The 27,595-nt window shown below is 44.0% G+C and overlaps 1 protein-coding gene across 2 annotated transcripts in view; it reads left to right on the forward strand.

Moving 5' to 3' along the window:
* FAM184B (family with sequence similarity 184 member B) overlaps positions 1-27,595 on the forward strand; it is a 116,745-nt gene that overhangs the window by 67,254 nt on the left and 21,896 nt on the right. For both annotated transcript variants that reach the window (XM_084799716.1, XM_084799717.1), the window contains 3 exons: positions 217-327; positions 17,483-17,592; positions 19,110-19,239. In XM_084799716.1, the coding sequence (XP_084655842.1) occupies positions 217-327; positions 17,483-17,592; positions 19,110-19,239 (351 nt within the window). The remainder of the gene's footprint in view (positions 1-216; positions 328-17,482; positions 17,593-19,109; positions 19,240-27,595) is intronic.

Here is a 27,595-nt window from a genome sequence, read left to right on the forward strand (position 1 = left end):
CATGTAAGGATTTTTTTTCTTTTTATACTCCTGCCCTGAGAATAGTCCCCAGAGTACGGTGCAGCTCAGAAAATATATGTTGGATGAACCCATGTGTTCTTACAGTGTTTTACTCTATCAGCTTCTTTGGTGCCCTTCAGGAGTGCGGCAAGCTGTGAACACATTAGGGGCCTGTTTACCTACCTTGTGTGGCTAATCCTTCTAATCATCATTTAGGAAGTAGAAGCTCAACTGGAGGAAGTGAAGACAAAATCAGAAAGGGAAATAAAACAGCTGGAAGATGAGAAAGCTGCCCTCAGCGTGAAGCTTCAGAATTCTCTCCTTGAGGTAAATCCTAAAGACACAATGCTTGGGAACGGAGGTTACGGCCCCTGAGAGTTTCTGGCTAAATGAGATCCGGAGGTTCACCACCTCTCTATGTCCTCTGAACAAAATAAAGGGCATCCAGCCAGGCAGGAAGGCTGTCTGGTCTGGGGTGTGGGGGGCGGGAGGGGGGGGAACATAAATTTAGCTGCAAGTAACTGAGGGCTTGATTTATAGAGTCTTAAACAAAGAGGTCTTTAAGGCTCCACATAATAGAAGGAAGCAGGAGGCTGATGTTGTTGATTCTGTAACTGAGTGACCTCAGGGGTGGTGAATCTCCCGTCCTTCTGCTCCAAGATGCGTTGTCACCGTTGTGGGCCCAAGGCACCCTTGCCTTCCCAGGCCCCTTCTGTTATAACAGGTATATCCGATGTATGACTGCAACGATGTAATGTAATCCAAGCTAAAACTTTTTCTTTCCACTTTAAATGAAAGCAAAGCAAAGGTTATTAACAGTATTGGGAATTAGTGGAAGAGTCTGGCAACAAGATCTAAGAGCCATTTTGGAGCCGAGTTGAACCAAAAAGTATAAAGAGGTCTCTTTTTCCTTGCTGTCCATCAAATATTGAAGAGATCGGTGTCCTTCAGTGCCCTCAGGGACCTGTGAAGTTGGCTTCTCAGCCCTACCCTTGCATGACAAACTCTGGAGAGCAAACCTATGGCTTTGGGAGGCAAGAGCTAAACTACTGAGCTACAACCTAACAACCCTGAAGTACTTCCAAGAACACAGAGACTATGTGCAAAATCATGTCAAGTGCTTAGAAATCCATATCCATGGAGGTAGACTTCAAGAGTGAAATTTGGCCAGTGATTGTACCTGCATTTGTGGTGTATTATTTCTTCTGACCCATGAGTGCACAGTTGCTGATCATGGTTTGTCTAGTTCTTTTTCAATATCTGAAACGATTGTTGAAGAAGAAGAAGAAGAAGAAGAAGAAGAAGAAGAAGAAGAAGAAGAAGAAGAAGAAGAAGAAGAAAGGGAAGAGTGTGGTGGCTTGAATAGGTATGGCCCCCACAGACTCATGTGTTTGAATGCTTGGCCATAAGAAGTAGCATTATTAGGAGGTGTGGCTTTATTGAAGGAAGTGTGGCCTTGTTAGAGGAAGTATATCACTGTGGAGGCAGGGCTTTGACATCTTAAATGCTCAAGCTAAGCCCAGTGTGAAATGCATCCAGTCTCTTCCTGGCTGCCCTAGGATCAAGTTGTGGAACTCTTGGCTCCCCCAGCACCAAGCCTGCCTGCATGCTGCCATGCTTCCTTGCCGTGATGATAATGAACTAAGCCTCTGAAAACTGTAAGCCAGCCCCAATTAAATATACTCTTTTATAATAGTTGTGGTTATCTTCACAGTAATGGATGTCCTAACTAAGTCAAAAAGAAAAGAGAAACAAACCAACAATAACAACAAAATAAAATACCCGTTGACCATCCCTGCCTAAGACCTATTATTTCAGGATCTCAAGCTGGCTTTGCAAGGATCTTTGCAGAGACTGTTTCTGGCCTGATGTGTTCTGAGAAGCTGCATAGCAAGGAGGCCTCTCCCCCCACTTCCTCCCCCCCCTCCCTTCTGTTCATTCTGTTTCTCCCTCCCACCTGCAGTGCCTCCTGTGACTGCTCTGCAAGGATTAAAGTGGCTTCTTGTACGTGTGTGAGAGCATCTGGCACCATACAAATGGCTTACGCAATGGAGCTGTTTCCTTGATCAAGAAACTAAGTTGTTTTGCATGTGTCAACTCTTTCCACACCCAACCGTCTTGTAACATAGATCCTTCATTATCTCTAATTTGAAAAAGAGAAAACAGAGACAGGGAGAATGTAAATCTACTTCCCCTAAAATGCATAATTAATAAGTAGCAAACATGAGATTCACACCCTGGCCGTGTTGCTCCCTACTCTTCACCAGTATGCCAGTGCTACCTCTGGTGTCACCTCTAGTGACTGAGCACCACTCAGGACCTGAATGAATACCTGTCATCAGCCATGACCGTGGACAGGGCTGCTTTCTGTTCTTTGGCCTCAATTCCTTCCTTCCGCTACACTCATGGCGCCACTAACCAATCAGAACTGGACATGGAACCGCCTCTCTTGGCCACATCCAGTTCTCCTAGCAGATGGACGTCACACACATGTCACCTCCCAGGTTGTCTCTAAAAAAAATGGGAGAGCAGTTCCACCAAAAGGGGAGTTTTGGATTTTATAGGGTGGTTTAGTTAGATGGGAGAATGGCAGGAGAGGACTAAGGGAAAAGGAACTGCTGTAAGCAATACTACTGCTGCTGCGCTGCTGCTACTACTACTACTATTAATAATAATAATAATAATAATAATAATAATAATAATAATAATAATAACTGGGACTTTTGGTCGTTAAGATAGCAGGATGTTGTGGTCAAACTGCTGCTGGACTGAGATAAGGATCCTGTGATTTCTGAGAAGTGCAGAACATCCAGCTTCCATTTTCACCAAGTGGCTGGTAACCACACTGGTTGTCCATCTTAGTGTCTTAGGCAACTCCATCTAGAGCCTGCCTAACATCTCCCAGATCTCCCATTCTCAACCCCAGCCCCTTCCTAACTGCACTATCGCAGCCACTCAGGTCAAACCATGCGGGTCCTGCTGCCCCCAGCCTGTCCGTCTCCTCCCTGCTTTCTACACAACGTCTTGGGCAAGACTGTCAGAGTTGCTGACCTCAGTTGGTTGCTTCGAGGTGTTGCATAAATAGCCATAGGCTATGCATTGTGGCCCATAGCTATAGTGCCAGCTACTCGGAGCCTGTGGCATGATGATTGCCTAAGCACTGGACTTTAAGAACAACCTGGATGATATAGTTAGCACCCTGGCTCTTTAAATAAAGCATGACCGTGATGCTGGGATACTGCCCACATCCTGCAAGAACATTGCTATGGGCATCCTCCCTGGACCTGCTAATTCCAGAACTCATTTTCTAAAATCAGAACCTGAAATAAGGCCCATTCCTCCTCCTCTAAAATCCGTAATCCTTGTTTTTCCCCCACTCTTGGCTCAACTTAACTTACAATCACTTCTCACCAGATTCTGCCCACCCTGTGCATCCCCTCGTGCGTACACCCACCAGGTAGAACCTTATTTCAACCTCACATCTATCCAACTGTCACTGGAAATTTAGTGTTCCTTCATTGTTGCCAATTGATACGATGGGGTTTGCTGGTCCCCCATTTTGGTTCTTAGTCTCATTAATATAACAAATTTAAAGGGCAAATGTATTAGTGTTTAAAGGAGAAAAGCCCCCAGATAGATTTCCAAAGTGGCTGTACTAGTTTGCATTCCTAGCAGCAATGAAGGAGTGCTCCTTTCTCTCCACATCCTCGCCAACATGTGGTGTCGCTTGAATTTTTCATCTTAGCCATTCTGATGGGTGTAAGATGGAATCTCAGAGTTGTTTTGATTTGCATTTCCCTGATGACTAAGGAGGTTGAGCATTTCTTTAAATGTTTCTCAGCCATTTGATATTCCTCTGTTGAGAATTCTCTGTTTAGTTCCAAGCCCCATTTCTCAATTGGGTTATTTGGCTTGATGGTGTTTAATTTCTTGAGTTCTTTATTATATTTTGGATATTAGACCTTTGTCAGATGTAGGTGGCACTCAGAGGAAGGATAGCAGGCTACCAAGAAGAGACTTGATACCCTATGAGCATATACAGGGGGAGGAGGTCCCCCTCAGTCACAGACATAGGGGAGGGGAGTAAGGGGAAAATGGGAGGGAGGGAGGAATGAGAGGATGCAAGGGATGGGATAACCATTGAGATGTAATATGAATATATTAATAAAATAAAATTTAAAAAAATAAAGGAGAAAAGCCCCAGGGCAGGCAAGCTACAAACCGCAGGAGGAGGATGACAGAGGAGAGAAGAAAAACAGCCCTGCCAATTATGGAGGTCAGAGCAAGGTGGGTAAACAGCCACACAGCAGGGAAGAAAGCTTTAAAGAAAGAGTAAAGATTTTTTTTATTTTTAAATGTATACATTTATATTATTACACATACATATTATTAAACATATATAATATAAATGTATACATTAAAAAATAAAAGAAATTTTTATCGTATAATAAAAAGAAAGAGTAAAGAAGTGCAAACCATCAAAAAAGAAAAAGAAAAAGAAAAAGCATACATAACCCTTCTGGTCAGCATCTGGAAGAAAGACAGAAAGAGGAACAGTTGCAACTTTCTGATTCAGGCTCAGACAGATGGGGAGACCCAGCCAAAGACGGTGGCTGCTTGTAAAGACTGCGGTGGGAGAGGTTGAGCAGGAATTCTAGGAGAGAAAAGTATACTATCTCATCTTATCGAAGGAAGAATTATTCTATTTATCTCTTTAATGCAGCTGTTGTGAGCCTGCCTTCCTAGGGGTGGTCCCTTGGCTAGGCAATTGGCCCAATATAACTGCAATGTTAGGCCTTCACCTGGGCCAGAGAATCTATTCTCTTGACCAGAAGGATGTTTTCCTTAATAGGCTTTTATTGCTGCCCTAACACTACTACCCTCTCCTATTATACCTGCTAATCTTGTTTCTTAGAATTCCCTTTCCTCCCCTCACTACTGACAGACTCCTGCTCACCCTTTCATACCCTTAAAGTTGGTAGCTTCTCCAGGCCACAATTTATTACCTCAAATTCTACACAGTACTGCCTGCATCACTGAAGGTGTTGTGAAGACTTAGAGATTTAATTTGATAAAAAAAAAAATACTGTCTTAGTTATTTTCATCTTGCTGTGGTAAGACACCATGACCAGTGGAACTTATAAAAGAAGGTAATCATCTGGGGCTTAGTTTCAGAGGGTTAGAATCCATGACGATCATGGTGGGGATCATGGCAGCAGGCAGGCAGGCAGGCATAGCACAGGAGCAGTAGCTGAGAGCTTACATATTGGTCTACAAGCACAAGACACAGAGAACTGACTGGGAAAAGTGTGGGCTTTTAAAGCCTCACAGCCTAGTAGAACATCTTCTCCAACAAGGCTGTATCTCCTAATCCTTCCTAAACAGTTCTGCCAACTGGGGACCAGGCAGCCTATTGGGACCATTCTCATCCAAACTTCCACAAACACTTTCATATGTTACTGGCACAAATATACTGTGAATGATAGCATATTGTTTTACATATGCCTCCACCAAGTGTTGCTATGGCTATAAACTGGTCTCTCCCTCAACAGGAGAGGCTTAAAGATGGCAACCATTTTTATTATCATATTATCTTTCCCTTACGATGTCCCTTCCCTTCCCTTCTTGTGTCCGTGTGGTGTGTGACAAATATGAGAGCTACACAGGTTTGCTAGCAGCATCTGAGCTTTCCTTATGGCTACTGGCCTCATTTCCCCCTAAAGTCTGCAGGGAAGAACAACCTATTTAATTGACAAGTAACAATTAGTTGGCTAGTGATTATAACTACAATTAAAACTTTATAATTTAATAGTGCCTTCTAAACACACTTCTTTCAACTCATTTGCGCAGTTCTTCAGTGCTGTTATTGTACCCACTAGTTTTTTAAAAAAAGAAATTAAGGAAACTAATACTTATGTGCCTTAGGCTTGTAATAACGTTTGCCTATTCGCTTCTTCATTAGAAACCAGAGAATGGAATAACACAGGGAGGCCTTCCAAGACTTTTCCCAGATACTTAGTGCTTTCTCATTATATTTTTAAGCTTTTGCTTTTTCCTCCTGCCATGTGGCTGCCTATGAGCAGCATGGTTTTCGTTCTTCCCACTTCCCTCTTAGGGTAGCTGCTTAGATTTAGTTTGGCTGCCCTGGGTTCCTTCTTTTAAACTCTTAATAACTGTCCTCAAGCTTTCCTCTAAGTCTGTTCTTCAATTCTGTCACTAGTAAGATTAAGAATTCTGAGAAGCTACACACACACACACACACCCCAGTTCCCTAGGTAACATGTGGCACCCCTGGTGGGGCTCCCAAAAATTTCCAGTCACCATTTTAGAAAGTCCTCCCCTGAGAGCTGGTGTCAGGACTAGTGTAGTGCCAGAAGGACTGGACAAGGAAGTGCAGGACACCACGGACACACGGAGATGGGTGACCAGGGGCGTGGGGTGGCCGGTGGCTAAGACTCAGGCTCTGTTTGTTATATAGTATTATTGCACCCAGAGATTGAAGTGCACTAACATCCTGAGAAGGTAACCTTATTTGGAAATAAAGACTGAATAAAAGCAACCAGTTGAGGCCATATCAGATTTTAGTGAGTTTTAAGTCCGATGACTATGGCCTTGAAACAGTAGTTCTCAACATGTGGGTCTCGGCTCCTTTGGCAAACCTCTATCACCAAATCTGTTTACACTGTGGTTCATAAAAGTAGGAGAATTAGAGTTATGAAGTAACAACAAAAATAACTTTATGGTCGAGGTCCCCACAACATGAGGAGCTGTATTAAAGGCTCTCGGCATCAGGAAGGTTGAGAACCACTGCCTTAGAAGAAGGCTAGTCAACACAAATATTTATGGAAGGAAGCCATGTGACCACTGACAGAGATTAGAATAATGTGTCTGGTAAACCAAGGAAAAGCTAGGATTGCCAGCAGCCTCGCTGAGAGATAAGCTGGGGGCAGGCTCGCCCTTAAAATTTGAAAGGGGAACCAGTCCAGCCGGCCCTTTGCATCCAATGTCCAGTCTCCAGCACTAGAAGAGAATAAATTTCTGTTGTTTAAGCCAAGAACCAGTGGAAATTCATCACTGCAGTCCTAGGAACATAGTGCAGCTTACTGCAAAAGCAACACACAGGACCCTGTTTCTGCCCTTAGGTGTCCTCGCAAGGACAGCCTCATAAGCAAGACTGCTGCCACCAGAAACAAGGCTGTGGAGGGAAGGCTGGGGCCTGGTATTATTGTAGCTAGTACTGGACAGATTCAAGGCACCTTCCTCTTTTTTTTTTTTTTTTTTTTTTTTTTTTTGTCTGCTGCAAGGCAACCTTCTCAGAAAGGAGATTAATCTGACAAGCTTTTTTTCTTTTTCAATCCACAAGGGTAATTCCTCAGAACTCTATTTCCTTCATAGTTTTTGCAGATGGATTTTGTACTCATTGTTTCCTGTAAGCATTTGGCATAGCTGAGGTGGGGGTGGGTGGGGACACATAAAGAAGCCTGTAAATGTCAGTATGTGTCCATGGGGTGTAGAAGGGCTGGGTGGGGCTAAGTAATACACACACAAATCTAAAAGCTACCTGGTTTTCTACTATACCACAGAGGTGGCAACTTAAATTCTGGGGCCCTGCCTCAGTTTCCCAGGGAGGTACCTTATGTTGCTGGATAAATTCCTCTAGTCTTAAAACCTGAAACAGAAGAGAAGAGAATCTAGGTAATGGAACAAAGCCTCCTGGGTGTGCTCATTAATCTGAGTCTCAGTTCTCCTGAGTCAGACAGACACATTCTAAGCAGGATGGGGCAAACGCCATTGCCTATTAGCAGCTTGCTTCATTCTAGAGATGAGCCCAGTCAACAGCATTCTGCATTTTCTTCTACAGTTATCTAAATACATCTCTATACTTTACATCTGTAGAGTGACTTTGCTTGGCCAGGTGACTGACCTGCCCAACTGGATTGATTCTTTTCTTTCTTTGTTTTTTTTTTTTTAATTAGTTCACTTTACGTTCCAGTTGTAGCGCTCTCTCTCTCTCTCTCTCTCGCTCTCTCTCTCTCTCTCTCTCTCTCTCTCTCTCTCTCTCTCTCTCTCTCATTGTCTCATGCTCCTACCTTCCCTCCTTCATACCTCCTTCCTACCTCCCCTAGTCCTCAGAAAGGGGAGCCCTCCTCCCCTAACATCTGACTCAGCCTATCAAGTCTTATCTGGACTGCCTTATATCCTCTTCCTCTGTGGCCTGGCAAGGCCGTACCAGCAGAGGGAAGTGATCAACATGTGAGGGCCAGAGTCCATGTCAGAAGTAGTCCCTACTCCCCATGTTATGGAACCCACAAGGAGACTGTGCTGCCTATCGACAACATCTGAGCAGGGGGTCTAGGACCTCACCATGCATGGTCCTTGGTTGGTGCATCAGTCTCTGCAGCAGCCCCCTCCTCTGCCCAGATTTGCTGGCTTCACTGGTCTCCTTGTGAAGTTCCTGTCCCCTCCAGGTCCTTCTTCTATTCCCCAACTCTTCCGTAAGACTCCCTGTGTTCCACCCCGCAGTTTGGCTGTGGGTCTTAGCATCTGCTTGGATCCCCTGCTGGGTGGAGCTTTTCAGAGGACCTCTATGGTAGGCTCCCTTCCTGTTCCTTCTCTTCAACCATTTCCTGGGTCTATTCTATTTGCCCTTCTGAATGAGAATTAAGCATCCTCCCTAGGGTCCTCCTTGTTATTTAGGTGGGTTTTTTTTTTTAGGTCTGTGTATTGTTGTGTGGTTATCCTGTAATACTTGGCTAATATCTGCTTATAAATGAGTATATGCCATGTGTGTCTTTCTGTGTCTGGGTTACCTCACTCAAGAGGATCATTTCTAGTTCCATCTATTTGGCTGTAAATTTCAATATTTCCTTGTTTTTAATAGTTGAGTAATATTCCATTGTGTAAATGTACCACAGTTTCTTTATCCATTCTTTGGTTGAGGGACATCTAGGTTGTTTCCAGATTCTGGCTATTATGAATAAGGCTGCTATGAATGTAGTTGAGCAAATGTCCTTATTGTATGGTGGAGCATCTTTCGGGTATATATCCAGGAGTGGTATGGCTAGATCTTGAGGTAGTACTATTCACAATTTTCTGAGAAAACACTGAATTAATTCTTAGAGGAGTTAATCTACCCAGGGTCAGCTTCCTAGTGGGTCTCCATTGCTACTGTAACAGGATGAGCCTTAATTAAGCACATATTTATCAGGGAAAATATAAGCCAAGAATCAAGGGAATGAGGGTTGAATAACATTTGGATGGGAACTAGTCAATTATAAAGGCCAGATTCCATCTTTGACTTTATTAGAGTCTTACAACAAATCCATTATATAGAGGAAGAAAACAGAGGTGACAGTAGTTAAGTGAGCCCCATAGGCCTGGCAGCTCAGCCAGGGCGCAGCCACTGGAGCTGAACCTGTCATGTTCTTAGCGTAGAGCATACCCCTGAAGCTTCGGGGAAACCCGGCCTCAACCCTCCTGTGATTAAGGAAAGTGACCAGGGCTGCTTCTGTTGCCTGGGATACTAGACTGGCAGAGAACCTTCCAGAAGCCCTTTGGCCCACACGTCATGCTCGAAGAGAAACCTGAAGAATCGGAGACCACTTCTTTCCCGTAGTCAGCGCTTCCTGCTCTCAGGCTATGCTTGCCCACCATGCCTGAGGTTTCTGCTTGAGAAACCTGGAGATGCTCTTATTCTTCCTCAGTTCCTTGGCAACTAGCCTTATAACCCAGCTTTCAGGAGAATAATTCCCAGAACAGCCTATCTTTTCGCAGGATCCTTGCAGAGTTGCTAAGAAAAGCTGCCCCTCGAATATTCTTTTTTTTCTTTTCTTTTCTTTTTTTTCTTTTTTCTTTTTTTTTTTTTTTTTTTTTTTTTTTTTTTTTGAGAGAAAATAGAAGCACCTAAGTATCAGCAAATAACCAGGGCTGATGAAGAGGAGTCTAACAGTCTTGGTCACATGACCATAAGCTAGTGGCTATACTTGCAGTTCAAGATGTATCTCCGCTTCACTAACTGCCTTTGAGGTGGGATGGGCAGAAGATATTTTGGGTTGGGAGGCAGAAGATCTTTGATTTGGGGATAGAGTAGGCTCTGTAAGAAAGATGGTTAGGCTTCTGTAAGATGGGTAGGCCTCTATGCACCAAGTAAGAGTAGCACACCCTCCTAGACAGAATGTCTCCAGACCGCACCAGAGGACTCCTGGGAACAAAACTGCCCCAGCTGAAAGCTGCTGCTGCACCTTCCATAGCAAATCCTAGAGAAGTTAAAAATACCAGTCAGTACACAGAAAGGGGCGTGAGTTAGCTCACTGTAAAACCCAGCCCCCATGTGACCTCGTCAGTCTAGAACATTGGCCTGGACTAAGCTCAGCTTCCATGTGGAGGTGCAAATCTCTCTGACAGGACAGACCGTCACAACTATCAGTTCTGTTTGCTTTAATTCATTTTGTGAGTCACTCATACACTCACTGTGGAGCATCCAGGCAGTGCTGGTCCCTGAGCTGGACGCTACAGCAGAGAAGAAGTATGCAGAACACATACCTCTGAAATGATATGGACCCTTAGTGATAGAATTAAGGGTCTCGTTGCTATGGTTTCCACTGGGCAAATACCCTGCACTTTGAAGGTGTTCTATGTTCTTTCAAATAGTATTTTCTTTTCCAAAAAGTGATCTGAGTATATAGTATAGAATTCTGAAGAAATATAAGTGTATTCGACTGAAGGTTTTTTTCCTCAACTCCATTTTTCTCATCCCAGGATAACTACTTGTTTTATATCTTCTTGTATGTCTTTCTGAAGGTGGAATATGTATCTGCACACGTAATTGTGGATATATTTTTCTGCCAACCCTAGCATGGGTTTTGACAGTCTGCTTTTTTAAGCTTTATATAGCTGAGAATTTGTAACACATCAGTACACTCCCAGTACAGCTGAATGTTTCTAAAAGCAACTTGTTTAGGTCCCCTTTATAAAAGAAACCACAATATATTTAGTCTTTTTCCTATGATAGACCTAGATTGTATAGACACTCTTCAGTGGCTAGCACAGAGGAGGGGTATGGTATCTGCAGGAGATAAACAAACGCATGGACAAACCACCTGCCTGAGTTCTTACTGGCTGGATAACCCTGGGCAGATAATAAGCATACGCTTGCTTTAACTTTCTCATGTATGAAACGGAATTGATGCTACCATCTACCTCAGTGAGGCTTGTGATGGTCACAGGAATTAATATATGGCCAGTATGGGAAAGAGCACTTAGCCCATGTCAGTAACTCCTCATGCTATAGGACTTGCTCATTCCTGTGGTGTGTGGATGTTTACCTTCGATGGATACCAACCACGCACTTTCCCACTGGTGTTCATCCTGTGTATGCCACCAGCAGCAGCACCTGTAAGTGGCTATTTTAACACACTGGGTCAATATGATAATATCGAAAACTTGCTGAATGTTGCCCATCAGAATTTTAGAATTTAGTTCAAATAGTTGCATGATGACCCAATGAACAGTTTACCAAGGTCTACATTTCTTGTGCATGACAACATGCTACAGTACAGCGAAACCTATAACAATAGGAATGATACAGGGAACAGGACATGCAAAAAGTTCAGCTGGTGACATAAGGACACCAAAGTAGAGTGTTACATGCCGGCCTCCCAGTGATGTTCCTGCTGACAGGGGTCTGTAAGATGTAAGGGTCAGGGGTTTAAACTTAGGTTGTTGGTTGTCCTGAAAAAGTCTCTCTGTGAGTCAAGAGTGATAAAAATAACAGTGTTAATTGAGAGCAGAATTTCCACTCCCCACCCCATGCAGAGAAGGATGCCAGCCCTGGGTGAGGCCCTGGGTGAGGCTCTGGGTGTGTCCCCACTAAAGTTAGTTAAGTTCCAAGGAAACCTTTTTCTTTGTTCCTTGCATCTAGTATTGCTATTCTTTTAGGCCCATAGTGCTGTTCATTGGTTTCCATAAAGCCAGTCTAGTCTGAGTAATTTTTTTTTTTCAAATCTTTATTCTGGAAGACTCTTGGCATATGGATTGTAAACTGGGGACAAAAAGGGGGAAGAGATTTTTTTTTTTAGCAACCCTGCCTCCATTCTCTCCAGAAGGAAGAACTGTTGTGGTAACTATGACTGAAGTCATTCCACCCCAAAAAGTGTGCGGTTATTTCCACCATACAAGATATGGGACAGGATGCCTAGCTGAGGGAGGCCCAGGTTTCTCCTTAGAGGACTCAAATTCAAAAGAGGAAATGTAGTGACAATTCTTGAATTTTTGGTCTCTTCAAAAAATACACAGAAATGTTATAAGAATGTGTTTCTGTTTTAATCCCAGGCGTGGAGATACGGCACTGTTTTGGACTGTCCTGTCCACAGCAGCTGACTATGATTTGCCTTGTGCTCTAGGAGAGGCGTGGTTTTACCAGATGCAGATAGTTTCTGTGATTGGGTGACTTTAGAATTCTGGGAACTTTCCAGAGGTTATATAAATGCTGGAGCCCTGATAGGTGCAGGAAGTGGTTGCTGGTCATTCAGGGGGTTGGTTGTGAGTTTGTTAGCAGTTGTGCTCAAAGAAGAAAGAAAAGGAAAGAAATTATACTTAAGGATCTCTCTCTCTCTCCCCTCTATTCTTTCTCTCCTATCTAGTGATTGGGTTTAAAACCTGGGGAATGAAGGGTGGAAAAAGAAGAACACACAGAGTAGCAAAGACCAGCTTCATGGAAAAATATTTACTTAAAGAATAGCATGGTGTGATGAGTGTCATAAAAACTCTTATGTAGCCCTATGAGTCGGGGGGAAGAATGAGAGAGAGCGTGCATGGTCTTGGGAAGGTTTAGGAAGCTATTTCAGAAGAGTAGCATCTGTTGGCATGTGCTGACACGGAATTTTGGTATGATCTCACCAGAGTCATTCCAGGAAAAAAAAAGCCAACAGCAACATAAAAGATGAGATCCTCAAAGGTGGTGGGAATGCATAAAGGGGTACCATAGGCCTAAGAAGCATTCTTTGTTCACTGTGACTTTGTGCCCTTTGTGACTTGCTGGACACAAACCCGAAGGACTATATGAGTCCAAGCCATGAGCTATCCAAGAGGAAAGCAATTGTGATTTCTCAAGTATCCTCAAGCTGGCAGGGGCTGGCACTATCCATCTGGTGTTACTTGAGGGGTCTAGTCACATTGGGAACAAAGCAGGCTGATTTCACCTGTTAGAGAGATGCCTGGCACCAGTGAGGATGCTCTGGACCCTGAGAAGACAGCCTAGGGCAGAGTAGCAACTCCAGTCTGGGAATAAGACAAAGGTTCTGCCAGCTCTGTCCCAGGCCTGCTCAGGACCTCAGGCAAGTCTGGATACCTCCTCGAGATCAGTTTCCACATATATTATGATGGTAAAAGCAGACAAGGCCCTGACTTGTGTCTACAGGCCCTACAACAACCTCCAGGCACATGCAAGTGTTCTCTTTATTTTATGCACAGACGATTGAAGCCCTATGCTACTTTCTTCTTCTATTTCTTCCTCTTCTTCTTCCTTCTTTCTCCCCATGCCCCCCATCGCCACACCTCCTCCTCCTTCTCCTCCTCTTCTGGCAGGGTTTCCCTGTGTAGCCTTGGCTGTCTGGACTCACTCTGTAGACTAGACTGGCCTCGAACTCAGAGTTCCATCTGCCTCTTCCTCTCAGAGTGCTGGGATTACAGGTGTGTACCACCGTGCCCAGCCCACTATTTCTTTCAGTGAAATGGCAGCAATAACTTCTACCCTCCATACCCCAGAGACTTATGGTAATAGACAGCAGAAGCCATATGATAGCATTTCTCGAAACCATTAAACATTCTATAAATGTAAGGTGACTTTATAATATCCATTACAGTCCCCAGCAAAACACCACTACATTGGGTGATCTATTTTAAGATGAACAAAGTGCTGCCTTTGAAAGATCATCAACTGGACCTTAAAACGACTTTGAATATTCCTGTCCAGGAGATCTGGTGGCGAGTTTTTCTTTAACATAGAAAAAAAAAATCTAAATGAGGTTAAACAATGGAAAGGTTTTTAAATAACCACCCTTGCTTGGGAGGAAGTTCCTTGGTAGACATTTTGGGGGAGAGACAGGTTGTTTCTTTTCCTGTGTGAACTATCTGTACTCGGGCCCCTGCAGCAGTGGAGAGCACTGGCTGAACCAGAGAGCCCAGTGGAAAGCCAGGGCCGGTGACATGTGACACCCTCAGTCCCCTGAGCCAGGAGTAGCCACTCCTGCTAGAGTGGCTTGCAAGGGCTACAAGTTGGTAACAACTACAGAAGAGTGAGAAAGTCTATTCCAGTGCTATTGTGACAAGGCTACTAGACTTGGATGTGCTGATCCAGCCGCCTCTTAATTTCTCTCCACAATAAAGTTCATCTGTAGAATATTCAAGCTTAGCCTAGCACCTTTCTAACTAGAAATTATTTCATGTTCAGGTATGGGAGTGTTTGGGTGTCTGTGTACATCCTGGTGCCTGGCACTTGCAGAGTCCAGTACACAGTGTCAAGAGTTCCTAGAACTGGAGCAACAGAGGGGTGTGAACAGAGCAATCTGTGCTCTGAACAGCAGACTCATCTCCCCCAGACCCCCCTGACCCCGCCCCCAGCACCTTTAGAATGATGTGTGTGACTTGAAACACCAGGTGCACAAGGTCAGGGCAAGAAAGAGGGGGAATTTCTCATGGTTTCTTGGAATCGTCACTCTATGTCACGCTGGACACGCTGGACCACGTGTTGCTGGGAATAGCAATGCTATCTTCGTTAGTTACACTTCCAGCACCTAATGTACTGACAAATGGCTGGCATGCAACACTTTCATGTTAACTGACAGTTGAATGAATGGGATAAAGAGTGCCATTCTTTAGTCTGGACAGTTAAAAGGTTAGACTGAGAAACTCCTAAAACAAAGCTTTGTTTTAGAAGAACCCTGGTGTCTTCGTTTAATCACCAGTTGTTGGAAGCATGGTCTTTTCTTCCTTTGAGAAAGACGCTGTGTTAGTCTGTTTTGTGTTACTACAAAGAAATACCTTAGGCATATTTATGGTCTTGTAAAGAGTTTTATCTGTTCTGTTTTGGAGTGTGACTTATCCCTGGTGAAAGCCTATGATAGAGGGCCCAGGCACGTGCAGAAACAAGAACTCACTTCTGAAACAGGAATCCATAAAGAAACACAGTTTGGGGCCTGTTCAACAACTCACTCTTTCCAAAAATCACTTCATGAGACCAGCATCCCTTTCTGAGAGAAGTAGCTCTGTGACCTATGACCCCTAACTGTGGACAGCCTCCCACCACAGGGACCCTTAGGGGAAAAACACACCCAAACAACAGTAGCTGCCTCTGTCTCTCGTGTTCATGAAGCTGGGCGCCAATGAATATAAACAGAAAGAACTACTGAGTTCACTTCCGTGTTCAGCGAGGAAGCTAAGCAACTTTCATCTATCAGGTTGATCTGTTTATTGTCGTAAAGATATTGTCATGTTCTGTGCATCTCTGTTGACTGTAGGTACTGTCTTGTTCAGCAGATCTCTATGTGACAGTCATCTTGCCTGAATGAAACTCTCTACTCCCATCTCACCAGCACAGCGTCTGGGAATCATTATTTCACTGTCCAACTTTATTAACTTGACCATTTTTTGTGTGTGTTTGTTTCCCTAGTAAGTGGAGTGATACACTAATCGTCTTTCTATGGCATCAATAACCATGTGACATTTAACACAATGGGACTAGATGAGACTCTAAGGCCAGAAAAAGTAGGGAAGTCCAAGGATTCAGGTATGGGACAAAAAAAAAAGGAGGCTTTAACAGAGGAGAATGAGAAAGAGTGGTTGATGCAAGGTAAGGTAGAGAAAACCCGGGAAAGAATTACAGTTCACTGGCCTGCGCTCATAGATGGCACATGTGGGTTTTGACTGGCCATATGCAAACTCTGGCATGAAGGAAAAAAGGGTTGGATATCTTAGATTCTACTGAGATCCAGTTAGCTAAGCACTGAGACCCGGCAGTGTGTTTTCCATGTGAAAGTGACCACTGCCCTTACACAGTGGACTTTAAAAGATATTACAGAACAGGACAATGCAGAAGACAGTCTTGTTCCAGGTCAAGTTGGGCATGGGAGCCCAAGGACCCACTCTCCAGCCCACTCTGACTCTCCTATTTTAGGCTCTTAGGATCTCAAGTACAGTTTGTAAAACAGTTTTAACATGGCAGTCTCCACCGAGAGGGGAGTAATGGCGTTGCGTTCTGTGCTGGTCAGCTTATTGCTTTTTATCAGAAAAATTCCCTGGACCGTGGTGTCAAGTGAGCCGAGAGAACATTTTGCCCAGTTTGGCCATATAAAAAACTGTACTGTACCTTTTAACAACGAGACTGGCTTTCACAAAGGCATAGGATGGCTTTAGTTTTCTTCACAGGAAGAACTTCAGAATGTGCTACAACAGGAAAGTCGTATTATTGACGGAGCAAAGATTCATGTTCAAGCTCAGAAACCAACGGTTTTGCAAGGGGCTTACACATCTGATGAAGAGAAAATTTTCTGAGGTGATTACTGTACTACCCATTAAATAAACATAACTGAGACTTAAAAAGAAAAACACAGGTGCAAGCCAACACATCTTTATACATTAAAATAACAACAACAACAAATAGGTTAAAAAAAGGGAAGACCTTGACTCCAGGCCATGTGAGAAAAAAAAACAAACAAACAATCAGGTTGCAATTTACCACCATTTGATGAAACTTGAGAATAAGTTTCTTATCTCAACTCTCTTCAAGGATAGTGGCTTTCATGATAAACAGAGGAATGAAAAAAAGTCTTTTCCCTCTTGTGTTTCTGTCAAAAGGAAAGAAGAATAATGTGAATAAATTCAATTAACTGAACGCGCCATGTGTGGCCTCACTGTTAGGAGTCGTTCCCACTCTCTTCCCATGCCCATTTGTCAGGGCTTCGAGCCATTTGTCAAGCTCCGTGTTCCCTGACCCTTCGTAATGAGAGGGAGCAAGCTGCAGTCTAGGGCATGCATACAGCAATAGTAGGGCCTACAGTTACCTTCGCTGACCACTGATGAGTTCCAGCACTGCCCTTTGACCTTCCCCATGGCTCCCTGGGTCAGCCCCAATAAGGGCCATCTGTGTGACACACTCAGGACTGTCTTGTAAGGTGGTAAAAAAAAAAGTTCAGCCCAGGCATGAGAAGGCTCCATTGCATGACTCACTGAGGGTAGGAACTGGGCAAGATAATCTTTCTTGGGTTTGTTTTTACAACCATTGAATTACCTCACAGACTGCAATGCTAACAAGGGGCAGAGCCCACGCTAACCATCCACCTGGCTGTGTTCTAGGCCCCTCACCTTCCCAAGCCTTGCCAGCCTGCGCCTGCCAATGGATCTCTGTAGGCCCTTTCTCGTCTGCTTTCTGGATGTAGCAAGCCAGGTTAATTCAGTTAGTCTCATCTTGTCATTGTTTTTGTCTTAGGATCCATGCTCAAAGCCAAAGGAACCTTCCCAGACACCTCCCAGAAAAGAGGACCCAGAGAAGTTTACAGATGAAGAAGAAACCAGCAGTGAAGAAGAGGAAGAAGAAAGGTACAGGCAGATTGGCAGCCTGCTGAGAGTGCCGAGCAGGAAGACTTAGATAGGAAGATCATTGCTTCTGTCCTCGAGTGCTTATGTCTGGCCTTAGCCTCACGCTCAGAGAGAGAACAGACATGCCTTGCATGTTCTTCTACATGGCTACGGCCTTACATAAGCTACCTTATTTAATTTTCACAACAACATAGAGGACATTTTATAAGGAACCTGAAGCTCAAAGAGGTTAATAATTCTGCCCAAGATTCAAGCCTAGACTGGCTACAGCCTTTTCTTCTCTTATCAGCAAAGAAAGGTGAACATTCTTGCCATAAGAAGCCCCATGTATTCCACCCATAGTAGCTGCAGCCACTTTATCAGCCATCCTCAAAATATGTGATGCTCACCTCCCGGCTTACCTACCTTTGTGATCGGTTTGGCCATGCTTTGCTGGGTTTACGTGCCTGTGGCTCCTGGATTAGGGTAAAGCGTGGCTGCTCTGCTCTACTAGAGTTTCGGTTTCTTCTTCATGGCCTCTCATGCTGGGACCCAGGCTAAAGAAGTGGTCCCTAAAAGGCATGTTGTTGTCATGGTAATGTGATATTATTATATTTTCATACATATCTATCTTTTAACAATTTGAAATTTTTTTATTTTATATGTGTGACTGTTTGCCTGCATGCATGCATGTGCACCTGTAGAGGCCAGCATAGGATGTCAGACCTCCTGGACCTGGAATTACAGATGGTTACCACGTGGGTGTTAGAAACTGAACCCAGGTCCTCTGCAAGAACAGTGTGTACCCCTAACCAGTGGGAAACCTCTTCAGCCCTGCACCTACATATGTACCTTATGCCTGCGTGCCAGAACCTTCATCCCTTCCTCACATCCCTTTTCCCAGGGACTTCTCCTCCCTAACCTATGGTCCTGTGGCCCAATGTTCCTGCCATGAAAAATTAAAGGCCTTCACATGACATCCCTTCATCATTAAGGCTCATCCCAATCAAAGCATTTTAGTTTCTCAGCAAGTTTCAGAGTTCTGAGTAAGGAAATAGTCCCTGAAAGAAATTGATCAGCATATTATCTATGATGAGAAGCTATTTAAATGTTAGGCCATGTTTTTCATTATGGAGAGGCTTACTCATAATCTCCCAGTTTACACCTGGGTTAGCCAGTAAAAATTATGAGCATGCTTTAAAAAGCGTGAAGGGCTGTGCAAAGTGTTGTGTCTTCTCTTTCTTTTGTTCCCCATATATAGGAGGAAAATACGAGGCTTAGTTATAGAGACCTATTTTCTTAAGGTTCCCAGGTCCCTCAGAAGAACTCTAAGCTCACAGTCTGTTAGTTGCTAAGCACCCACTAAGATTAGTAGAACCCTCTACAGTAAAACTCAGAACTTAAGTAAGCTTGCTTTTTGAAAGGGGAAAAAAAAAGGTTCCTTACTCCAGTAGCTCCTCCAGAAGCTCCCTCCTCCCAGGCAGGAGCAGCTGAAACACCGACAACCTTTAATCACTTTGTTGTTCATATCTTCAAAGGACTGGAGAGCCACTCAAGGAAAGAATTGACCTACAGCCTCCATCGGGCTCTGTGACAAAGGACAGGGCAACGGAGATTGCACATCAACCAGAGGACTGGCCAAGCCAAAAGACTAAACTACAAAGCCAGGTAGGACAGCTCTGGATAGGATACGTCCCACCCATCCCAGAATGTGACAGTGCCTCCTCCTGCAGACAGCCTTGGAAAACACACGGGGCCTGTTTCCATCTAGCTGAGGAGGGTGTTATAGGTCCAGGGTCCAGCAGATGTCTTGGTTTTGCTTATTCATTAAGTGCTTCCAGTACTCACGAGCACCTGCTCTGGTCCATGAGGACCCATCAATGAAGAAATCAGGTAAACGTCCCTGCGTTTTACACAGAAGGGATGTATACATGTGTAGCAAAGGGAGAACAGACAATAAACAGCGTGTGTCCTTAGTTTCTGTATCTGTAGATTCGGCCAACTTCAGGTTGAATCTATTTGATAGACAGTGCATCTATACTGGATGTGTGCATACCTTTTTCTTTTCATAATTTCTTAAACAAAACAGCTTAATGACTATTTATATAGCATTATAAGTAATCTAGAAGGGCTTTAGTACATATAAGATGTTGTGTATATATGATATACAGACACTAGCCTGTTGTATATGGTCTGGAACCAGTCCTTTGCAGCGACAGAGAGACAACTGTAATTTCTATCTTACACAAGAGGTGAGAGCAGTAAATACTACACATAGTACATGAGAAGAGTTTCAGGAAAAAACGTCTCAGAAAGGAGTGAGATCTAAGGTGCAGAGGGTGCAGGGGGTGCAGGGGGTGCGGGAGGCTGCCCCGAGGACCTCGGCAAGGTTTCTTCGGTCCCTGGATTTCTCTGGGAACATTTGCGCCTCAGCTCACAACCCCCTCTTTCCTGTGGAGCATTTGCTGCCAAAGCACCTGAAGGCTTACACTGTCCGTACCTCCCAGCTCCTCAACAGTAGCGAAGATGAAGGAGGCTCAGCAGGGATGAGGTGGCCCTGGAGAGATTGCCTTTAAGGACAATGGTTCTAGGGAGGGGAGGAACTTGGCCTGAGGCTGAATATCTGTCTCAGCAGGCCTCCCAACTGCAGCAGGCTCTACTGTGTAGACTGTGGGGAGGACCTGCAGGCACTCAGTCAGATCATGACAGGGAGATGCTGCAGCAGGGTCTCTGGGAGAGCCTGCAACACCGCCAGGACACCACGGCCTAGCCTGAGCTTGCCGACCATCGGGCCCTGTATGTGCTTGAGAAAGCCAAGGCCCAGGAGCTCAAGGCACGGTGACCTTGTGAAGGGGGCAGTTTTCTGGGCACCTGCCCTACCAGGCCCTGCTAAGTTCTGATGTTCACCGCACAATACCTTCCATCCACTGTTTCCGGGACTATGCCAAGCGCAGGGACACTGTTGTTCTGGTACCTTTTCCACATGAAGAAAAGGCTCAAAGAGATTCAGACCGAGAGGCTAGTCTGTTGGGGTACCTGGTTTGCTTTTTCATATTCTTGTGGACTCTCAGCAACATAAGAACAACTTCTATCAGGCGTCATGGTGGTGCATGCCTACAGTCTAGTGTTCTGGAGGATGAAGAAGGGGATCACTGCGAAACTATGGCCACCTGGACTACATAGGACTACATAGCAAGCCCTGTCTCAAAGAAAAACAACAGTCTGTCTTCATGTGTTGAGTAGGGGCTGAGTGTGACGCATGCCAGGGACTCAGGCTCAGCAAAGTAGCCTTAAGAGAAAGGAGAAGAGGATGCCGAGGAGGACCATCAGCTGGGAAAGCCCCCGCGGAGGGTTTGGGCAGCTGCAGCATGGTGACGAGGTGACGGCATTTAATCCAACAGGCAGTTCAAGCAACTTCATCGCCTTGTACCTGTTACCTGCTGGCCAGTCTCCCGCGTCACATCCTTCCTGTTATCTTTTGAAAGCCTCCTACAGAAGTGTCCCACAGAGAGGAAGCAGGACCTGGAAGAGAGATTGAAGGGGACCCTGGCCCCATGAACGGGCACCAGCCAAGGACAATACATGCAGTAAACATCGAACCCCTACCCAGATCTACCCAATGGACAGGACATTCTTCACAGTTGGGTGGAGAGTGGGGTCTGACTTTCATACAAACTCTGGTGCCTCATATTTGACCACGTCCTCTGGATGGGGAGGCCTGGTGGCACTCAGAGGAAGGATAGCAGGCTACCAAGAAGAGACTTGATACCCTATGAGCATATAACGGGGGAAGAGGTCCCCCTCATAAACAGTCATAGGGGAGGGGAGTAAGGGGAAAATGGGAGGAAGGGAGGAATGGGAGGATACAAGGGATGGGATAACAATTGAGATGTAATATGAATAAATTAATAAAATATAATTTTTTAAAAAGGGGGGAGCAGATGGTAAGGGTTTAGGAACCACTGTGTCATCCAGACCAGAAAGCAAGGTGGCCAAGGTTCTGGAAGATGTGGATTCAAAAAAAAAGAGAACTGACAGATCAGAATGTTGTGTTGAAAGTGGTTTTGTTGTTGCTGTTGCTGTTGTTAACTTTCACTTTTAGAAGTTGGGACAAGGCTTAGTTGAGGAGCACTAAGTGAATCTGCTTCCAATATAGCAGTTTTAACTCAAATAAAAGCCAGGAAGTTGTTCAAGGGGGTATTTCAATCATGGCAGCCTATTCAAGTTCAGCAGAGAAGGCTGTTGGAGTGTGTACTCCATGTCTATCTGTTTTTAAAAGGGGGTGACTATGGGGACTGAAAGGGGGCAGTTGTGAGATATATAGCGTGAGATGCGAAGCCTCATCTACTGTAAGATGCCCCACAACCATCATCTACTGTAAGGGCAAGATGCCCCATAGCCACAAGATAGACCCGAGGGGAGACACTCTTCCCTGACAGTAAGCACCACAAGAACACCAACAGTGGACGGTGTAAGGTCAGGTGTGCAAAGAGAGCAAGAGGAGCCTGCTTATTTTCCTTTTGCTTAGTGCTGTGTCGTTCTTTACAGTAAAGTGGATCACTTTGATAAAAACACAAAATAAGCTTTAAAGGGAAGATGGGATCATGCATACAGACTGTGTACTAGGCACTCCAGAAAACAAAAACAACAGCAACAACAAAAACAACAACAACAACAACACCAGCAACAACAACAACTACAACAGCAACAACCAGAGTTAACTCTGTTCAGCTACTGTGCTATATCTTCTTCCAGATCTGCCAGCAACCTGTAAGAACAACCCAGCTCAGGAGACCCTAGATGTGCCAGCGGTTCCAAGTCTAGCCTGTGTATTTGCCTGGACTATAGACTTTGGTGTTTTAGAGGAAGCCCCCTCCCCCACGCCCTTGCCTCAGCCAGTGTGGCAGGGCTTCAGAGTGCCTGGGGATTAGAAAAGGAGGATTTGTGAGGCCCCATGAGGAAAGAGGAAAAGGGGTAGTAAAAAAGGGACACAGTTTTTGGAGGCTTTGGACTGGATTAGGGGGTCTTCATTGTTGGTTCCAGTTGGCATGGGGGGTTCCAAAATGAGATCAGAAAAGTCAAGCTGGGAGTATAGCTCAATGGTAGAATATTGGCATTGCATGTGATAGGACCAGGGTTCAACCCCATCACAGAAAACAAAAGAAAAGAAAAACCTTGTAAGAGCAGGGATCAAATCCTGATTAAAAGCAAACTTGCCACTTACAAGGTATGGGAGCTAAGGCAGGTCACTTAGCTCCTTTGTTCCTCAGTCCCTTTGTTTGTTAAACGGCAGGAAATAGTAAGCTATGAGCTGGTATAGAGGGTCAAAAGATTGGGGAAGACATGGCCAAGAGCTCAGTTCCTGAAGCTCTCTTACCGCTGAAGCACTGGGTCTGCAGATATGCCGCTACAGCCATGGGGGACCACTGAGTGCTGAGCTCAGAGGACAGCATTTGATCCACATGGCCCAGCTCTAAGGGAACCCGCTGCTACTGGAACAGGCCTGCGTTACCCAGGACATTTCGAAAGCCCAGCACGAGAGACCCTAAAGACAGTGTGCAACATGGAGAGCACAGTGGAGTGGGCTCTTTTAGAGGCTGCATGCTTCATGGCAGAAAAACACAGAGGCTGGGGCATTCTCAGGCAGTGCCCTGTGTGGTCTGCACCACAAAGCACTGTCCTGCAAGCAACAAGAGCAAATGCTTAGGTGAACCACTTTAAAATTAGAAAATTGCTTATGAATTTTAAAAATAATACATTTTAATTAAAATATAATTATGTCATGTTGCCTCATCCGTTTCCCCCTCTAATCCTTCCCATGTCCCTCTCCCAACTCCTCCTATGGTCCCCCCCTCCCCCCCCACCGTCCTTCCTTTAAATTGATGCCTTGTTTTCTTTAATATTGTTAAACATACATCACATACATGTGTATGTGGTGTGTGTGTATGTGTATCTCTCATCTCTCTCTCTCTCTCTCTTTCTCTCTCTCTCTCTCTCTCTGTGTGTGTGTGTGTGTGTGTGTGTGAGAGAGAGAGAGAGAGAGAGAGAGAGAGAGAGAGAGAGAGAGAGAGAGAGAGAGAGTCCATTTTTGTTTGTGTATATATGGTTTTAGGGCTGACCTCTTTGTATTAGATAACCAGCTAGAGGCCTTGTCCCTGAGAAAGCCAAGCTCCCCTCTGTTCAGGCAGCTATTTCTAGAAGACACAATCTTATGGCAGACTTCCCGGTCCTCTGGCTCTTAGAATCTTCTCACTCTCTCTTCTGCGATGTTTCCCGAGCCTTAGGTATAGGAGTTGTATTGTATGTGTGGCTACTGGGCTGGCCTCCCTACCACCCAGTGTCTCTGTATTGTGTCAGGTTGTGGTTTTCTGTAAGATCTCCCTCTGCTGTTAAGAGAGGCTTCTGTGTTGAGGGATGAAAGTTACACTGGGTTTAAGGATATGCTTTAGAATCCAGCTAGGAATTATGTGGGTACAATAAAGTGGCAGGGGTAGAGGCTCTTCTAAGACCCATGACTTCACCGGCCCTGGTGTAGGTCTCATTTGTGATTGGCCTCCTCTCAGAGTGGGCCTTAACATCCAATTAAACAGCGGTTGGCTACTATCAAGGTATAAGTGCCACTATTATGCCTTTAAGGATATCTTGACATGCTGTCAATATTGTAATCTTTTTGTGGCAAATTTATAATCCTTTATATTATAGGAGACACTGGTCAGAGTGCACAATATTAGGCAAGGGTAATTATCTCTGTTTAAAGAGAAGAGTAAGGAACTCATGAAAAGTTTAACATCATTATCAATTCTAGATTGGAGGACACTGACATAGTAGAGTTCTTTCCCACACTTTCTATCTTAGAAGGCATTTAACTTATAAAGGAACCAGTGACAATTACGACACAGAATGTCTACACCAAAGTCCTAAATAGTAATTAGATAAATAGTAATTTAGCTCCTGTTGTTGAAGCAAAATTTAAGATATTTGTCTCAATACAAAAATAGGTCTACATCACTGACAGAAACTTTAGACTTCTTACAAATTTAGGTAATGGTATTATTGGAAGACTTATTTTCTGAGATAAACTTATTTTCTGAAATAAAGTGTATCCTATATACAATAACAAAATAGGTTTTTTTTCATGACCAAGTTTTAAAATAACAGGGGTGGCTTGGGATTTTGTTTTGTTTTTGTTTGAGTGGTGTTGAAAAAAGCATCCAAATAATTTCATTAGTTATCATGCATTTTGTATAAGGAGAGCCCTTATTGTTCACTTTGCATGCTTTAAACTTACATTTACTTACAGATTTTGCATAATACACAGCTCAGACACACATTTATTCACACATGCATAAGATATTAAATGCACTAAAATCACAGTGCTTTTCATCCACTGTCCAGAGATGACAGCAACCACACAAGGTCTATGTGAGTGCCACATGTGTGCATGTGCCCACAGAGGGCAGAAGAGGGCATGGGATGGCCTGGAGCTGGGATTACAGGCAGTTATGGGGACTGAATGTGAGACCTCTGGCAAAGAAGCCAGTGCTCTTAACCACAGAGTCATCTCTGCAGTCTCATTCCTTTGTTTTTTAAGCCAATTTTTACAAACATTATTAAAAACAGACCTGTGTCTTAAGAAAACCTTAAGACATATAAAACTGAATTTTAGTTTTATATCTATGTCCTGAATATTGACCTTAGGAATTTTAATAAGCTGCAATCATCATTTAGATATCAAACCTTATATGACATATTGGAACCTTCAGTGATATAATATACTTAAGCATTCTTGTTTTGTCTCTATCTCTCTTCTTCCATTTTGGAAAAATTCAGTCTTTTATCTTAAGACTTTTCTCAAGAAAATTATCTTTTTAGCATTTTTTAATCAAAAAATGTATCATTATGGGGAGGAGGATACAATCAGGATGTAAAGTGAATATATAAATTAAAAATAATTTTTTTAAAAATTTAAAAAGAAAAAACATATCCTAATGTTTACATTATCTCTTAACTTTCTTTCTCTTATTCCTACTGATTTCTTTTTTCTAAATTGTCTTTCTTAATGTTATAAAGTAATAAACTTATTTATCAACTTAACTTATTTTATTATTATTATTTTGTTTTTGTTTTTTGGGACAGAATTTCTCTCTATAGCCCTGGCTGTCCTGGAATTTACTTTGTAGAATAGGCTGGCCTGAACTTAGAGATCTTGCTTCTGCCCCTGGCCCTGCCCCTGCCCCTGGCCCTGGCCCTGGCCCTGGCCCTGGCCTAGCTCTTGGTATGCTGAGGTTAAAGGCTTGCCACCCTGCCAAGCTTTTATTTACCAATTATTTATTACCAATTTATTAAAAGAAAGTTTAGTCTGAATTACATTTTAAATATAATTTAACAAATTAAGATCACCTGTTCACACGTTGTTAATCTATAAGGTTCTTTTTCTGTTGCAAGTCCTAAGAGAACATCATTGCTGACATGGATCTGTAAAAGGGTTTCCTTTAAGCATTTCTTTTGTCAGTTGCAGGATGTTACATTCCATCAGGAGCTGTCCAAGATAACAGCCTCCAGTGGCCTTGGACAGTGAATTATCTTGTATGAACAAGACAAAGGCAGAAGATAAAACATACGGATTAGCCCCACAATTGTGGCTTAGGCTACGAAAGGCATTTACTCCCTTCCAAACTTGGGAAGATCAAAACCAGCAACCTTTTTACTATAGACGAATAAGCATAGTCCAAGCGTTTTGCCAGAGCATGCCTCCAAGGGGCTGCTGCCAGAAATAGAGGCCGTGCTGCTCATTCTCAGAGGCATAGCTCTGAAATAAACCAGGCAGAACAGGAATGCAAGATACTTTTAAATCAGAGGCATGAAACTGGAACACAACCAGAGCAGAACAAAACAGAACGAGCTAACACAGAGGCCGAAACAAGGAAACCAAACCAAAGCATCCAAAAATTCAATTTGTTAGGCAAAAGCTCCAGGGAGGGCCAGGAGCTGAGGATGGGGAAATGCCCGAGTAAGAAACTCCTGGAGTTTCTCAACCTGGAACCAAACCCCAGCCCCGGGACCAGCAGCAATTGTGGCCTTTTGTTAGAGGAAAGATATGGTCTGGGAGTCCAGATATTATGCTTGTAGAGTTGCCAGAGTGCGGGAGTTCCTGTTACGGGTTCCTAGAAGCCAGTTATCACAGATAGCATGGTGGAATTAGGATCTTTAATTCTCGCTTTATTCTGAAAGCCAATAATCCAGGAGGGTGGCAGGCTAAGGTCCTAAAGACTATCTTATGTCTCATCCACAGCCAGGGGATCACGTGGGCGAAGGAGGCAGCAAGAAGCGACCATATTCTAGAGCTCAGTCCTGTCCCTCTGGCCAGATGATGAGCCACACTGCTGAAAGAACTTTTAACAGTGTATATGTGCTGAACTGTTAGTGACATGTATATGTAGAGTCCATAAAATGACTATAAATGTATCTTTATAACCCAGAGCATAACAGTGTCCCACCCATCCCTTCTGCTTTCAGATGTACAGTGTAAGACATGAAAGTAGAGAGAAGGGAAGAAGAGGCCTAAGCACCAGAAAGTGCAAACAAAACAGGGTAGTGGTGCATGCATGCATGTGTGAGTGTGTGTACGTGCGTAGGAGCATGTGTGTGTGTGTGTGTGTGTGTGTGTGTGTGTGTGTGTGTGTGTGTGTGCCTGTAGAGCTATGGTGAGGGAAAAACAGAAGAAACACATGGGCTGCTGATGTAACCCAGTTAGTAGAGTATGAGAGGGGAATACCTTACACACTCTAGCCATGGGTTCAACTCCCGGCACTGCATAATGAGGGTGTGTGATGGCACATGTCTATAATCCATCTGGAAGGCGGAAACAGGAAGATTAATGGTTCAGGGTCATCCTCAGCTTGTGAGGCCAAGAATTCTGGGGGGCACTGTTTGATAAAGTTCCAGTGCCCCAACAACCAGGTGTCCTTAAGGCCTGCTTGACGAAGTTCCAGTGCCTGGATGCCTCAGATTGACCCTTTACTAT

The sequence above is a fragment of the Acomys minous genome (genome assembly GCF_964271855.1).
Source record: "Acomys minous genome assembly, chromosome: 10".
Classification (NCBI taxonomy): Eukaryota; Metazoa; Chordata; class Mammalia; order Rodentia; family Muridae; genus Acomys; species Acomys minous.